This window comes from Chiroxiphia lanceolata, chromosome 4 (assembly GCF_009829145.1).
Source record: "Chiroxiphia lanceolata isolate bChiLan1 chromosome 4, bChiLan1.pri, whole genome shotgun sequence".
In the NCBI taxonomy this organism is placed as follows: Eukaryota; Metazoa; Chordata; class Aves; order Passeriformes; family Pipridae; genus Chiroxiphia; species Chiroxiphia lanceolata.
The window spans coordinates 50,336,906-50,352,684 of record NC_045640.1 but is presented as its reverse complement, the minus strand read 5'-3'; the positions used below and the strand labels follow the sequence as shown (position 1 = coordinate 50,352,684).

The 15,779-nt window shown below is 39.4% G+C and overlaps 1 protein-coding gene across 1 annotated transcript in view; it reads left to right on the top strand.

Annotated features, from left to right (window-relative positions):
* The window catches only part of ARHGEF38 (Rho guanine nucleotide exchange factor 38), a 36,791-nt gene extending 23,370 nt beyond the window's left edge, over nucleotides 1-13,421 (top strand). Inside the window, exons 6-14 of the mRNA XM_032686119.1 lie at nucleotides 993-1,192; nucleotides 1,688-1,821; nucleotides 3,475-3,579; nucleotides 4,749-4,871; nucleotides 7,236-7,556; nucleotides 9,557-9,697; nucleotides 10,866-11,064; nucleotides 11,245-11,504; nucleotides 12,224-13,421. Of these exons, the coding sequence (XP_032542010.1) occupies nucleotides 993-1,192; nucleotides 1,688-1,821; nucleotides 3,475-3,579; nucleotides 4,749-4,871; nucleotides 7,236-7,556; nucleotides 9,557-9,697; nucleotides 10,866-11,064; nucleotides 11,245-11,504; nucleotides 12,224-12,409 (1,669 nt within the window). The 3' untranslated portion in view covers nucleotides 12,410-13,421. The remainder of the gene's footprint in view (nucleotides 1-992; nucleotides 1,193-1,687; nucleotides 1,822-3,474; nucleotides 3,580-4,748; nucleotides 4,872-7,235; nucleotides 7,557-9,556; nucleotides 9,698-10,865; nucleotides 11,065-11,244; nucleotides 11,505-12,223) is intronic.
* The last annotated feature ends 2,358 nt before the right edge of the window (nucleotides 13,422-15,779 follow it).

The window sequence follows — 15,779 nt, the reverse complement described above, 5'->3', positions numbered from 1 at the left end:
GTAAGCAAAGGCTTTTGTCCAGAGCAGGGCTGGAGCATGAGTTCAGCTGGCTTGGGGCCCAAGAGCTCGGGTGGTCTTCATGGCCTGAGGCACTTGGATGCCTGGGGAAGCTGCTCTGCTGCCCTTGCCCAGCCTGTGGGGGTTTACCCTAGATCCACAAAGCACCCCTTTTTGCCTGTGCTGGAAACTGTGACTCCCCTACTCTTGTCCTTCTGCCACCCTGACCAGCTGCCTGCTTTGCCTTTGTGTAAGGAGTCTTCCAGCAGGTTGGATCAAGCCTGGGTGAATATCCTGTGTGTTCAACATTTCCCCAGGCCCAATCTGGTACCCTTTGGAAGCTCAGGCATCATTAGAAATAACTAGCTGGCAGCCAGCAAAGAAAAGCCACAAGTAAAAGAGAGTAAAGCTTAAGGGTCAGGTCACGGTGGCAAGTCAGAGATGTTGTGAGAAGGGATGCATTTTGAGCAGGCATCCCAGTTACTCACAGCATGTAGATGTTGAAATTTTAAGCCTGAGGCACCAGAGCAGGATGTAACAGCCCTGCTCACATGCATTTCTCAAACTTCCTGTTATTTGTTCTTCCACCTACTTCTCCCTTCCTGGGTGTTGTGATGTGTAAGTTATACCACACGCACCCTCAGACTGAGTGGGACAATTTCAGAAGTAATGTCTAAGCAATAGTCTGGTAGGTTGCTGAAAATACAGAAAATTCTGGGTGTGTATCACATTGAGGGGGCAACAGGAGAGTTTCGTTTGCAACAGGCTCCATTCCCTGACAGATGTGTCTTATTTTTTTACTTAAATGGTAGTTGCACTTAAGTGACTATTACTCAGTGCAAAGGATTGCTCTGGTTTTGATATTTTCTGTAGGTGAAAGCTCAGCTGAAGGATATAAAAGGCAGCAGCTTCAATCACTAGACAGAAATAATAACAAGGTTTTGCCTTCAAGGAATTTCTTATTTTGTGACAATTTTTTTTGGTATAAATTATAGAGGAAAGCCAAATCTAATGGACATGGGATCTCTGATGATTAAACCAGTGCAACGGGTGATGAAATATCCCTTGTTACTCCATGAACTCTTGAATTCAACTCCTACCTCTCACCCTGACCACAAGGCGCTACAAGATGCCCTTTTTGTCATGAAAAACATTAATGTGAACATCAATGAACTTAAAAGGAGGAAAGATTTAGGTAAGAAAAAAGCACAGTAAGTCTTTGTAGGTTTGGGCTGTCCATTACAAGAGAGGTTTCAACTCCAGGTATTTCACTACAACAGTTTTGGCTGGTGCCACCCACACTGTCTAATACACCGAGTTTCAAGAAGGTGACAGTTGCCCTAATGTCACTTATCCTCAGCCAGCTATGTTATCTGCCTGGTAACTCCAGTATCAAAACTATGAAAGAATTCATGTTATATTGTCTGTAATGCAGTTGCAAACACTGATAATAATTAAGATGCAGTAATAGTAATATTTCTTATAGACTTGCCACATTGAAGCCCTAACTTCACTCTTCCCAAGGTTAGTGTTGATAACAGGGTTTTCATCCTCTCAAGCATTTTCACACAAGATTACAGCAAGTGACATCAAAGTGTCTGCTCTCAAATGGTTTCATATTTGTGTGCCTGTCCCTTTGAAAAGTCCTGCGAATACAGATTATTAATGTAGTGAAATTCTCTGTCTGCAGTGCTGAAGTATAGGAAGAATGATGATGATGAAACCCTTAAAGAAAAGTTTTCCCGACTGAATATTCACTCCATCAGCAAGAAATCCAAGAGGGTCACCAGCCATCTGAAAATACTGACAGGGGGAGAACCTCAGGTACTTACTCATCCCACTGCAGATTTGCATCAACGGGTTCAGTTCTGCTTTTGCACTGGACATTTTTCAAAACATGTTGGAAATGGAGTTTGTGGTGTTGCGCTTTTTTTCTGCGTAATTTGTAAAGTAATTTTCTGACTGTCAGAGAAGACAGGAAAGATCTTTGTGATTGAAATAGAAAATAATGTAATGTGTTCTCCACCTTTTCCTTTTTTACACAAGAGTTTCTCAAACTTCTGATCTTCAGTAGAGAGGAAGTGAGTGGTAGTTTTGTAAAACTAAGCCTGAGGTCAGCATTTGGCAGATAAACTGGCAATAGTTATTGTTGGTGCTGAGAACATGTTCAGTCCGTCTTGCTCCGTGTTGTAGCATTCAGGTTCGGAACCCATCAAAGAAGATGAGCAATACCTCTAATTAGGAAAGGCCATGGGGTTTGCCTCTACATGTGTAAAGACCTGGAACCATCAAAACTACCAGAGACAAAGAACTCTGTGATGAGTCTGATGGGTGTTGGGCAGCCAAAATTAAAATGCTCCTTCATAATTTCAAAGTTGTAATTCAAAACCTAGCAGGATAAACATTTTCAGGAAAGCTTAAATCTGAATCTCAAAGAAAATCAATTGCAACTGACCTTGAAAATTATATCCAGTACACCTCACTGCATGAGATGGCTGATCACACAAGGTCACTTGCCTTTCTAGATGTGACTTTACAAGGTACATGCCATTTTTTCCTGTTTTGTTTTTTATCAGTGGTTTCCCCCTTTCTCTGATGCAAACTACCCACATTTTTTTTTTCTGTTCATTTATTTGTACAGTGGAAATTTTTGTATTCAGAATGTGACAGGCACCAGCAAGGCTATAAAATGAGAAAAAAAACCCCGGAATTAAATTTGATTAAGAGGATATGTGATTTTTTTTTTTTTCCTTTAGAAGCTTCTGGTTTATGTTTTTTGGTTTTGTTTCTCATTAAGCTTGAAACATTTGAGAATCATTTTAGAATCAGAATACATCTGTTAAAGATTCATCCTTCTCTGCTGCTTAATTAAACTAAGAAAGTTTCCAATTCACATGTTGAAGCACGCTGTGACCCTTACAGCGAGACCCTTAAGACGAGCCTTGAGATTTCTCAGGCTTCTAAAGTGAGAGGTAGGCAGAAATAAACGTGTTTTCAGGGTGTTTCCAGCTGGCGCACAGAAGCAGCACAAGCCCCATTCCCAGCTGCCGGCGTTTCCAGGGAAGGGCTGGCACGGCTCTGGGGTAACAGCGCCACCTACAGCCCACCAAAGGGAAAGCGCCCCATCACCCACGGACCGGCACCCGGGCAAGTGATGCCACGACACCAAAACATCTCACCATCTTCCCGGTCCTCGCCTCAAACGGAGCAACAATAAGAGTTTTGTCGGCACGCGCTGGTGTGCTCGTGAAAAAGCAGCTCCACGAGGATTTAAAAATTAAATTCTCTGTCATGTTGCCATGTGGTTTTGACTTCTCTTGAATTAGAACTGGAGTTTGGGAGAATTAAGGGTTGATCTGTTTTCAAAGGGAGGAGTCCAGGGAAGGTTTGGGATTTTTTTAGCAGCACTCTGGATGTTTCTTCCGTTAGCCAGGCTCCTTTGGGCTGCCAAAATAACAGTGGAAATGTCTATTTTAGGTGAAAGATCAAACCTTTAATAGGGAAGAAAAATTGTTTCGAAGTTTAGAGAAAACTGTGAAATTGTGTGTGAAGAACATTTCACTCTCTTCACAACATCTACAGGTGGGTACAAGCCTTTTTGAAATCTGTGGCCACAAAATCCTGACCATAACCAGTCTGACACAGATTTCTGCCACTGGTTAGGCAACACCAAAATTATTTATAAGCAGGCCTGTCTACATCAGAGTATTAAATAAATAAGCTGTGCTGCTGCTACATTGCTGAGCCCATGGTAAAGAAGTGTTGAAGCCACCTCTTTTGCATTTTTACCGTGACAGAAGCAGGCTTTGTGGAGATCCACAGGTGCAGTGCAGAGAAGAAGGTGCTGTCTGGTGGCACAGTTAGGACTTTCAATCACTGTGTGAAGCTGTCGCGCCCATCTGCTGCAGTAGAGCACAAACTGCTTCTCATTAAAAATGGAAGAACTGAGTTGCAGCCATATGAGTTAAAATGTCCTATAATATGTATTTTGGATGTGAGGACTCCTTCCTTTTTCCTGTTGCTAAGTTGTGTTGAGGCCTAGCATTAGATGTAAAGAGTGCTCAAGTTCTGTAAATGTCTTTGCTTCAACTCTCCAAAGTTGAGAGTTGGCTTGTGACTTATCAACCTCTCCCTCTCATGGACTACTTGCCAACTTTGGCATGAGGCCAAAGCGTAAGTGTGCCCTAACCAAAACTCAAAAGTTGTTTGAGAGGTGGGTAAGATCAAAAGCCAGCTGGCTGGGGCTTATTACAAATACACCTTGTTTGGTTCAGCAAACAGGGTGAGGCCGGTGAGCTCAGCCCGCAAGGGTTGATGCCTGGAATGGTGCTGACAGTTCCTTATCCAAATGGATCCACACTTCATTAAGATTAAAATTCTGAGAAAGTGAAATACACCACTTTAGTTCTACTTAGTCCGCTAAAAGAGGCTTTTGAGGATGCATGGGTCTTGAGCTGGCTTCTTGTTGAGGAGTAGCTGATTTCCAGTGGGACATTCATTAGTTTAGGGCATAGTTTTTCAGATGAACATTAACAACTTAATTCTTAAGTAGTTTACATTGAAAATAGACAAACCACAGGAAAATATTATCACAGTAAACAACCCCACAATGGCTGGAAACTGCACAGCAACTGCATGAGTGTCAGAGATGGAAAATTCCATCAGTATTATTGCAGTATCTGTCCGAGCAAACACAGTATATTAAAATAGATTGTAATACTGTTTCATCTTCCTACCATCTTCTTTTTTAGGATTCTATACATCTGGCTGCCCAGAATATAGTTGGGCTTCAGGAAATCTTGCAAGATAAAGATGACAAAGTCAATGACTGTTTGAAAAAAGGGAACAACACTGCAAATCTCTGTGAAGACCTTGTAAGTTTATACAATGTCCAGTGTTACACAGCTGTCTGTATGTGTGAGAAAACAGGTGTATGTGAGGAAGACTAGGACTGAAGGGAACCAACCCCCCCCCCCCCCCCCCCTTAGGAATCCATTGGGAAAGATGAGTGGGGTTTTTGGTTGAGTTTCTGTAAAAAATAAGATAAAATTCTGTGTAAATGCATTGCATTTTCCCTAAAAGAACTAAAGAAAACTTTTCAAGCTCAATTCCTGGGTTTAAACTAAAATCTTTGTGCTAAATTTGTATGTCTTCAGACAAGAGCAGCAGACTTTGCCTTTGTACTTTCATTACCAGCACTTGCAGTTTAAGAGTGAATTTTGTGATCTCTGTTGTGCTCATGTACTGTTAGCTCTAGAATTGCAGATCTGTGAAAATCTCAGATTTATTGACTTTTCAAGTAAGTTATTACCTTTAGAGTCATAGAATCACAGAACGGTTTGGGTTAGGAAAGGTCTGTAAGATCAGTCCAGATATTAACACAGCACTGTCAAGTGCTCCACATAGGTAAACCATGAAAAATCTGAATATACCCCATAGTAATTAATAAAGCAATTTAAAAAAAAAAAAAAAAGTGAAAGCTTTTCAACTAGTCTTTTGCTTTCAAAATTCAAATAAACTCTAATGTCTGGGTCTAATAAGATAGCTAAAATGTCTCTTCAAAATGGGACAGGCTGCTTCTTCAAAGTGCTGCTCAAGCTGGAAAAATTTAGAGGTGAAGGTTTTCTTACACTTTCCTAGCTCTGTGCTGACTAAAATATAGCCATTCAATCCTTTCCAAAACACTCAGTCTGCAAGAAAAAGTATGCTATTTGGCAGACCCCAGCCTTCAGGATAATGACAGGGAAGTAAGATGATGTATATCTTTTCCTCTGAAATTTGCACCTTTAAAAATTATCTCAAAAATTAATCTCAAAAATATCTCAAAGAAAGATATTTTCAATGTCTTTACAATGAAAGAGTGCATGAAGTGCAAAAGAGTACCCCTCTATCATTGCAATGGTGAGTGTGTTCATTATGGAAGCTGCCTTCATACTCAGAAACATAAAAGAGAAGTAAAAGTAATTCCACAAGAGCTGAAACAAAATACTTCTTTTTAGAAAAAAAATTGTAACACCTATCAGCTCATGATCCAGTTATTCTGAAGGTCTGTGTTAATTAAGAAAACCCCAAACAACTTAATCTTATTTATTTTAACTGTGGACATTGTTATTAACCATGTTAAATTATCTGTTTATTTCTGTGTCTTGGATTTACAAGATTACAAGGATTCTCTATCCTATGTGTAAGGTTTTTTTAAAAACAGGCTTTTGTCTTGCCATTGCACAATGGGTAGATGTTCTCACTGAACAACCCATAGGGTTATTCACATGTTTTCCTGAAACACTTTTATCAAGGTAGATCTCAGTACTGGGCTTGGGTTAATTTTTTTTTCCCTTTGTGCAATAATTAATACCTTTCTATCTCATTAGATTTTTGGGAAAATTTTCAAGTAGAAATAAAATAGGAGCTATCTAGCGAGTGTATGTCATCTTGGCCTTGGGAGAGCAATTCTGGGGATAAAATGGATGTGTCCCCAACTGTGATGTGTTTTGGAGGGTACAGAGACAGCTGATTGTGTTCTCACATTCAACCCAAGAACTTAATTCACATAGAATGTCCAAGAGCTTTAATATGATGATGAGTTTCACTCACTACAAACCTGTGCTGTATCTGAACAAGTGACTTACAAAAATTTATTTCATGCAATATTAATCCCTTGAGACAATTAGAGACTAATGGAAAAGTCTGAGACTTTTTTTTACCAGGTGTCTAATTTTGTTGATTACTAGAGATAAAACCAACAAGCATAACCTAATTTAATCAAATCAAGTGATTGTTTGTGTTTGCTTAAACAGGAATTGAGTTACAGCTGTTTCCAGGAAAAAAAAAAAAAAAAAAAAAAAGGCAAAAAAGACTGCCACTTCACAAGACCTCATTGCCTTTAGGCTGTATATTGGTATGGGCCTTTCAGTTAAGGAAATCCCGGTTTTATTGGACCACTGTACCAATCCTTGCTGTTTTCCCCAGTGGTAACACCCTATGGTCAGTACCACAGGCTGCATCCTCCAAGGGACCACTGCCATTACCAGACACTGCAAAACTGATATCCCTCCTTTGCAGTGTTATGAAGGAGATTCTAAGTCATGCTGGACACTGCTCAAGGCCCACTGATGGCAATGTTTTGTGAAGAGTAATTAGCAGGTTGCTTGACAGGCTGTCATCAGGCTCAACCTGTTACAGGGTCTGAAGGACTGTACGAATACAGTAATGAGTAGGTCTGTTTTATACCTTTCCAGATGGCTCAACTGGACAAGCTTATTTTGACTCCTCTCTCAGCACTACAAGCCTTGTTTTCAGGCCCTCAGAAGCTCATCCAGAAGCGCTATGACAAGTTGTTGGACTACAACAGCTGCCTTCAGAGATCAACCGGAGAAGAGCTGAACCTGGCAAAGAAAGACTATGAGGCTCTAAATGCACAGCTAGTGGAAGAACTTCAGGTATTCAACAGAGCAGCCAAAAAGATTGTGTTGAACTGCCTACATTGCTTCATCACCTTCCTCAGGAATATTATGTCTGCAGCACTTCAATCAAATTCTGCTGTGGTAGTGCCTGTTCCAGTAAGTACATTAGAAACAGGTATAGCTCTGACTTAATTTGTCTTTTTTTCTTTCTGTATGCTTTCGTTAAAGTTATGTAGGACACACATCTACAAGCTACACTGATTTTGTTTGTTCTGCTGAGCACAGTCAGGTGGTTCTGCTGAGCACAATCAGCAAAGGTTAAATTCATATAATCACAGAATTATTTGGGTTGGAAGGGACCTTAAAATTCATCTAGTTTCAACCCCGCTGCTGTGGGCAGGGACACCTTTCACTAGACCAAGGTGCTCAGAGCCCTATCCAACCTCACCTTGAACACTTCCAGGGATAGGGAATCCACAAGTTCTCTGGGCAACCTGTTCCAGTACCTCCTGACACCACCCTGACAGTAAAGCATTTCTTCCTGATATATAATCTAAACTTACCTTCTCTCAGTTTGAAGCCATTCAACCTTGTCCTATCACTACATACCCCGATGAATAGTCCCTCTCCAGCTCTCCTTTAGGTACTGGAAGGCCACAATAAGGTCACCCCACAGACCTGAGTTCTGAGGAACTTATGTTCTGAGCTCAAGTTTTTTCAGACCTGGACTTTTCGTAGAGAACGATCCTAATGGACCTGTTCCAGCTGTTCCAGTGATAGTAATGGCAAGAACATTACAGTAAGGCAAAAAGGAGGCAGCTGCTAGCATTTTAATCTTGTTTCTTAGCATCTACCCTAAATGGCCAAGAAAACGCAGGAAAGAGAAATTCTAAGAAAGTACATGAACATTTCTGTGACTGCTAGAGTTGCAGTCACAGATGACTGCAAAAGAGAAACAAATTAGGAGATCTGATGAAATAATTTTTATGGAAAGCAAGTTGCTTTTAAACCCAAATATGCTGCAGAAGCTCCTGCAGACATCTCTCGGCAGTAAGGAATAGCTTTGTCTATGCTGGCATAGAAAGTCCAAATCATTTCATTTATGTAGCCAAAAGTACCAAAGAAGCCTGTGTGGGCTACACAGGAGGGCATTAGTTCCTCCAGCCCCCTCTACTCTTTCTGGGCACTATGGTCATTACCTGAAGATTGAAATTGAAAAACTATTCTCAATTTGTGTGAAAATCATACTGTGTTTCAGTTATGTCATACTTTTGCCTGGAGGACTTGAACCCCCTGAGAAGCATAGCTGCAACAGTGCCTTCCACACATCCAAATCCACTCACCTGAACCAGAGCAAGACTCTGTATAGGAAACACATTGTAGTAAGGCAGTTCTAGAGTATTCCTTCCCATCAAGGCTTGAACAGAGCACGTTATAGTCAGGGGTAGTTGAAAAAAATTAAGAAAGCAAGGTCAGGATCAAAACAGAGCTATGTTTTTAATGGCAAAATGAAGACTTTTCCCACATGAAGAAATTACATCCCTGTAATTTGACATTTTCATGTTTTGAAAGCTGTTATATCAAGCATTGTTTTCTGTGAAGGTCTGGCTACAAAATCAAATTCTTTTTCTTTCTTTTCTGTTTACATCAGCAGATACATTTGGGGTAAGGCATAGACCAAAAGCACTTACCCAGTGCCACAGACAGAGACTCAGCTTACCCAATGATTTTTAACCTATTGGCACCCAGTTGCACAAACACACAGCTGCGGGGTAAGCTACTCCAAGCCATGCAGCACATTGGCCACACTGATAGCTGCTGAGATGCACATTTGCATCTGAAAGCAGGTGGCTCAGTAGCATAAGTACAAGACTGTTCATTTTCAGCACCATTCAGAATATTTTTAATGATTTAACTTCAATGGCCATGTCTTTTAAATCTAATAGCAATTACTAGAAACTTTCTTTAAGCAAGACCCTTTCTTCTCTCTATGTCCTGTATGTAGAGAGTACACTGCACTATGGGCTCTGCAGAAAATTGGCACAACTTCTCAGATTTCCTGACTCCTAGCATTCAGCCCATTAAGCCAAATCTGCTCTCTCTCAAATCTCCTTACCATTTTGTACATGATATCTAACCCACATTTGTGTTTGCAGCTGTCCTCCTCAAGCATCTGTGAAGTGCAGAATCAATTGATAGAGGAGGTTCACAAGCTGAATTTTGTGAAAGAAAACAGCAGTGCAACATTTATTGAGAGAAAATTGAGCTTGGAAAGAAAGAAACCTGTCCCTTCTCCTGTGAGTACCATACATCTGGATCGTGTATGAAGCATCCTCTTTTGATCACTTTTGAAACAAATCCATTTTTATGCAACCTAAAGGTTTGGGCTTGGTCTCTTCCTGAATCAGGTTGTTGGAGTGAAGCTATTTCACTGACTAGTAACTAGAAGATTTTTCACTTTTTTCATGTATTATCTTGAAAATCTACTTGAAATTAGCTCGGATTACCCTTAGGCCTTTAAGCACATGTTAAGTCTGAAGTTGTATAAATAACTTGGGTTACTTCTTTTGTTAAATACTCTTATAGTTCATCTTAATCTTGTAATTCAGATGATTTTTTCCCCCATGCTCAGCTGTGGTTATATGTACTGATGTTTACACACATATGCACACACGTACACCCCGACAGCAGATTTTAAAAATCCACCAGGAAATCTATGTCCCCCTGGTTCCGAATCTTATAAGACATTTCCAGAGCTTTTAGGAGTCTAGTTTACAGTAAAGACTCAAGTGCAGATTTTACAGGAGAACCTGAGGAAGCTGTAGGATTCCTTTTAGCATCAGTAAGGCAAATGTGTTCTTGCTTCTGTGGTATGTTAAGATAATACTGATGTGCAGCACCTCCCTCTCTGCCCTCTGACCAAACTGTGAAACAAATATGCTTCCAGCAATTAATAGCTCCTTGCCTCATTTAGGGAGGTAATTTCACCCAAAAAGCAGACAGTTTGGGTACCACTGATTTTTTTTTGACTAGTGCCTTATCATGCAAGTTGTTATGTGATCTTAGCACACCTCAGCCCATTTTTAGATTGTGCTTTTTTTGGTGATATTACATAGGAATACAAAGATCATTGCTTCAGAAAAACAATTACGCAAGAGGCAGTTCATATACAAAACACAATCCCTTTGAGAGCAGAGGACAGACTTAAGAGGTCTTTAATTAGTGAAATTTCTGCATTTATTTAAAATCTGCCCTTTACTGCTGACCTATTAATATAGCAGTTGGACAGGTCCTTTCTGCATATGCAAAGGCCATTTGGTCACATATAGCTGTCTAAGTAACTCCTTGGTCTATATGTAAAAACGTGGGGTCCGTTGGCAGCACACACAGATTTTTCCGCATCTAAGTTGCTCTAGAAATGACCTCAGCATTATTGAGTCTGAATATTTTTTTTTTGCTTTTCAGCTGGAGTCCCCACGTCAAACAGAAGGCCACAGGTCCAAGCTGTTGTCTACGTACAGCCCCGAATCGCTGTACCAAGCTAAGCGCAAGTGCAATGCCACTCAGGAATTCGATATTGATTTACATGGAGGAGAACTGGTGGCTGTTGTGGAGCAAAAGGACCCCTTCGGAAGTACAAGCAGATGGCTTGTTGACACAGGAAGTAAGTTCTCTGCACAAAGATCCCAATGACAGCTTCCCTTTGGGATATTGATTTCTTTTCATTCTGGCCCCATCTGTTTGCCTCTATCATACTGACAGCTGCATAAAATGGCTGGTTTTGAAATGATTTTAGCAGAGTTTTGCTGTTTGTTTATTTTCTGTCTCTTTATTCTGTTTCTAGTCCTTAAAGGGTATGCGTATTCCTCCTTCCTGAGGCCTTACAATCCAGCCAAAGCACAGAAGGATGTCACAGAAAACGGCTTTAGTGATGATGATTTTGATAATATCAGCCTCTTTGTCTCTTCACGGCCCTCTACTGACAGCAGCATAAGAAGTCCAGGGCACAAGAAGAGTGACAGCAGCTCTTCTCTTCAAATCTGTGAAAACCCCACAATTAATGGCACAGGGACTGATGCTCTTCAGGATATGGATGATCAGCATGTAAGTATGATACACACTGTGCCTGTCTTCTTGTTGCTCCTATTTCAAATCTAGAATTATACTGTTTATAACTTAAATGGTTTCATTTTACACCGTAAAAAACTGGCACTAATCTATCAGTGTGACACGAGAATTTGTTATCCTCTGTTCTTAAGTAGCTATGAGGGAAGAAAAGATAATCAGTTAAACTGTGAATTGCAGTCCCGTGTCACAGAAAATAGACTGTTGCATTATCCCATGTACAATGCCTCATGGTTCTTCTATGGAGCAGGAACCTGCAAAATAGCTCAGTTTGGGGCATTTTTAGACTTACCATTGACAAGAAAGCTGTGGCAATGCTGATCAGCACAGCACAGAAGTGACCCATGTACCACATTTGAATACAAGAGCTTTGTGAAAGGTGATTTTCCCTGAGAAAACCTTGCTGGAAAATTCTTCATGCAATCCATGTCCACTTGGTGTGAGCTGAAAACCAGCATAGTAAAGTGAAGAGATCTTGGCATTTGGTTCGTTCCTCCTCATGCAGAATTCCCCAGAACCTTCAATTTTACTTTTTATTTTGGCCCTGTCCAGCAATCCCAGGCACTGGTTGTGCACTGATTTGTATATGTTATTACATGTTTTCTGTACACAGAAATCATACCAATACACAATGACAGGGTAAGATGTAGCTACATTTTTTAATTCCGATTTTGGTCTGTGTGGCTTTCGTTTTTCAGACCTTCTATGCTGTTTACGCATTTCAAGCAAGAAATGACCAAGAACTCAGTCTTCAGGAGTACCAGAAGGTTAGGATACTTCGTTTTTCTGACCTGAGCGGCAATAAAGAATGGTGGCTGGCCGAAGCAAAAGGTCAGAAAGGATATGTACCATCGAATTATCTCGGGAAGATGACATACGCTTAGGAAGAGAAGGGCCCATTGAGCCAGTCTCTCTGAAGCAAACACAATAATCATCTGTTACATTTTGCAGCAAGCAAGGCAAACGCAGAGGTGATTGACAGATGCCATGGTATCCAGCACACAAATGATATTGAGAACCTCCATCCTCCAAAAGCTATCACCTTGTCAAGATCTGAGTGAAGAATGATTTAACAGAAAGACTGATCCTGATTAACATCCTGAAGAGCTTGCTTTTCTATTACCCCATAATTTTCTCTTTTGTCAAAGCATCCTGTGTCAAGAGTCAACCTACAAGTACAAATCACAGCTGAAATTATGTTTTTCTTCCATAATATTTAGCAAATAATATTCAAGATGAAGAGAATTAGCCTTGAAAAAGGACAAATTCAATCATCAGGGATACTGTAGGCTGAATTGTTCCTTAACTGCTATTTCAATGAACATAGATGGATCTTAAAACTTGAACTTTTTGACTGTCTGTTTTTATCCTCAGTCACTTTTGTAATGAACTTTTTCCTCAGTGGAGATTATTGGATTGAGAAAAGAAAAGGAGTTTCATTTTTTAGAAACATTTCAACTTACAATATACCAAGCGTGGTGGTATGAGTGACTGGTCCCAGGGAAGAAGGTATGTTTAGTTAAATATGGAAATGCAGGGGGGAAAAGAGGGGACACAAGAAACAGCTACTGTGAATTAAAGAAGTTACAGTTTTCAAAAGAATTACACAACTGCTTTGTATGGTATAAACAGTTTGTAGCAATATGGAATTACCCCAGATTTGAAATACCACATATATCTACACACTAAGCAGTTAGTGCAAAATCTGTGTAGTGAAATGAAACCTGTATTATTAGTCTTGGGAAATTTATTAATTAAAAAAAAAAGAAGAAGAAGAAGAAGAGTCAAGCGGTGCCTTTGAATGAATATTTAGTGCCTATCTGATTCCTTAAGTCAGATACAGGGATCATATTGTCTAGTGAATAAGCTGGGAGTTAAGATTCATCAAAATTTCTCTTCCAGGAAAAAAAAAATCATTCTCCAAGTGTCTGATGTTAGATTGAACAGTGAAGAATGTATCAATGAGCTCATTCATTGTTTGCAGATTTCAGAGTCAAAAGACATATTTTGCTAAACTATCCTCAAAACAGATGAGGCCAGTTTTACAAGTTAATATAGTCCACATTGCATCCTCAATGAGCATAGAAAACAAGACATCCCAAGGAAGGAGCTGAATGTCAAGTAGTACTTCTTCGTTCCACTGACTACAGCGATCCTTAAGTCAGGCTGGTGTCCTGCACTTAAGCAAGACTGAGTAGTGATAAAAAATATCTCTTTGGGATTACGAGTGATAACTAAGTGTTTGTCACAATGTATTTCAATACAGCAATGCCAAGGTCCTCTAGTGATAACTGAACACCTTCTTGTGCTAAGCACTGCAACAAGGAAACAAAAAAGTGATTATGTCTGCAGCAAATAATGTAATTGAAGGTAAACTCCTGTCAGGTATTTTCTGTATTGCATAATTTCTTACACTGACCATTAAAATGACAACACTATTAAAATCAAGGTGAGGGTGGGATTATTGCTGGTTGAGGGTACACAGAAAGTGTTCTAAAGTTTTGTGTAAATTTCTACTTCCTATAGTTGAAATGTGAGGTTTGAAGATGAACTGATTCAAAATGCTTAGCAAGATCTAATAGGAAATAACCTGTCAACAAAGAAAGGATAAGAAAAGTTAAGGCAGTTGATGCAAACAATATTTTTTGCTATGCTAATGAACCTACCTTCATTTTCTTTGATGTCCTCAATTTTCAGATTATTTTCATAAAAGGGTAGAAAAAGTTGTCAGTCTTGCTCAGAGGATGAATGCAGTGGATCACAGAGATTAGAACCTGAAATTTGTGCTGGATTAAATCATATAATAGAGAGAATTTTAGAGTTCTCTGAGATGGACATTCAGAATCTGGTATGGGAATCTCTGTGAATTACTGCTATCCAGTGAGCAGTAACAATAGATAAAGCATTATTTTGCCTTATTGTACTTATGCTTTGGGCACTGTAATCTTGCCATTTCCATAGTAAGAAAAAAGGGTTCTCATTCATTTTATGAATGGATGTAGGTGCTTTTACGGAAAACTTCACCTTTAGTTAAATGAAGTAAATGAAGTGGAGAGGGAGTATCAGCTTGGAAAGATTGAACTGAAAGACTCACCCCTACTTTGGCTTTCATATTTTGAGATTATGGGGAAGATACACACAAGAAGCTTTGCAGTTATGTTTTACAATTTAGAGTCTTTTATTTGGAGATGATCTATACTTTGCACTAGTTGAAACAGTTTTAGAAATTACACAATTGTACTTAATAGGCTTAATGCAGTCATGTAAGCACAATGATGAAGTTTTGTATGTCAGACAGTGAAATTAATTAAGGGAAAGAGTCAGTAAAAAAAGATTTCTTAAGTCTTAGCTCTGAGAACTCCGCTTGAGTCATAGGGAGAGCTCTGATTTTGAGTCTTAATGTACATTCCCCATGAAAAATCAGGCTCTGTGAAGGTGTCTCAAAGCGTACTTAAATGCTGCTCTCCAAAATACTCACTAGGAATCCTGATCCTGAAGTAACAAGGAATGAAGGATGAAATATACTGGAGCTGACCACCTAAATTTCATTGAATTTCTAGGGGACTTGGGAACTCCTCACAGGTCAAATGAAACCCCAGTGTTTGGTTAGGACCCATAATAATTTTTATATTGTGGGATAATATGACTTTATTTTAGCCTCACAACTTGGGATCCAGAAAAAGTAATTCATTAGGTACACAAGTGGATTGGCTTATGCCATTTCAGAAATTCAAAGTTTTAGCTGTTATCATTTGATGTTATGAATATATTGCAAACTTTCATTTTTGTTTAAAATAGATGAATGCAAACAACAATTGTAAAAAATTAAGAGATGTTCCTTGAATCTAAAGCTGTTTGACATTAAGGAGATTTACAATACTTCATATTAGACTTGTTCAGTCACATTTTTGTTAAGATAGTGCTTTAAATACTAGAAACTGAGCTAAGTTGGGGCTCCAGAAATTCCTAAGAATACATAATGCTTTTGCCGCTGTTTTTTTAAATGTAGGGAAGGGTACAGTATTCTACATTAATGACAAAACTAATTTATTTTGATTGAAGCAGGAACAGGCTGCAGTTTAATGGACTGGTTTTGTGTTGTTCAAATGTGCATTTTACTTACTTGAACTGTTGTGACAGTAAACATGTACAAGTACTTCCAAGACTGGGTCCACTCACACTGAAGGGTTTCTCCATTTAGGGAGTATTTTTAAGCATTTCTGGAACCCAGAAAATGCCCAGTCCAGTGAACAG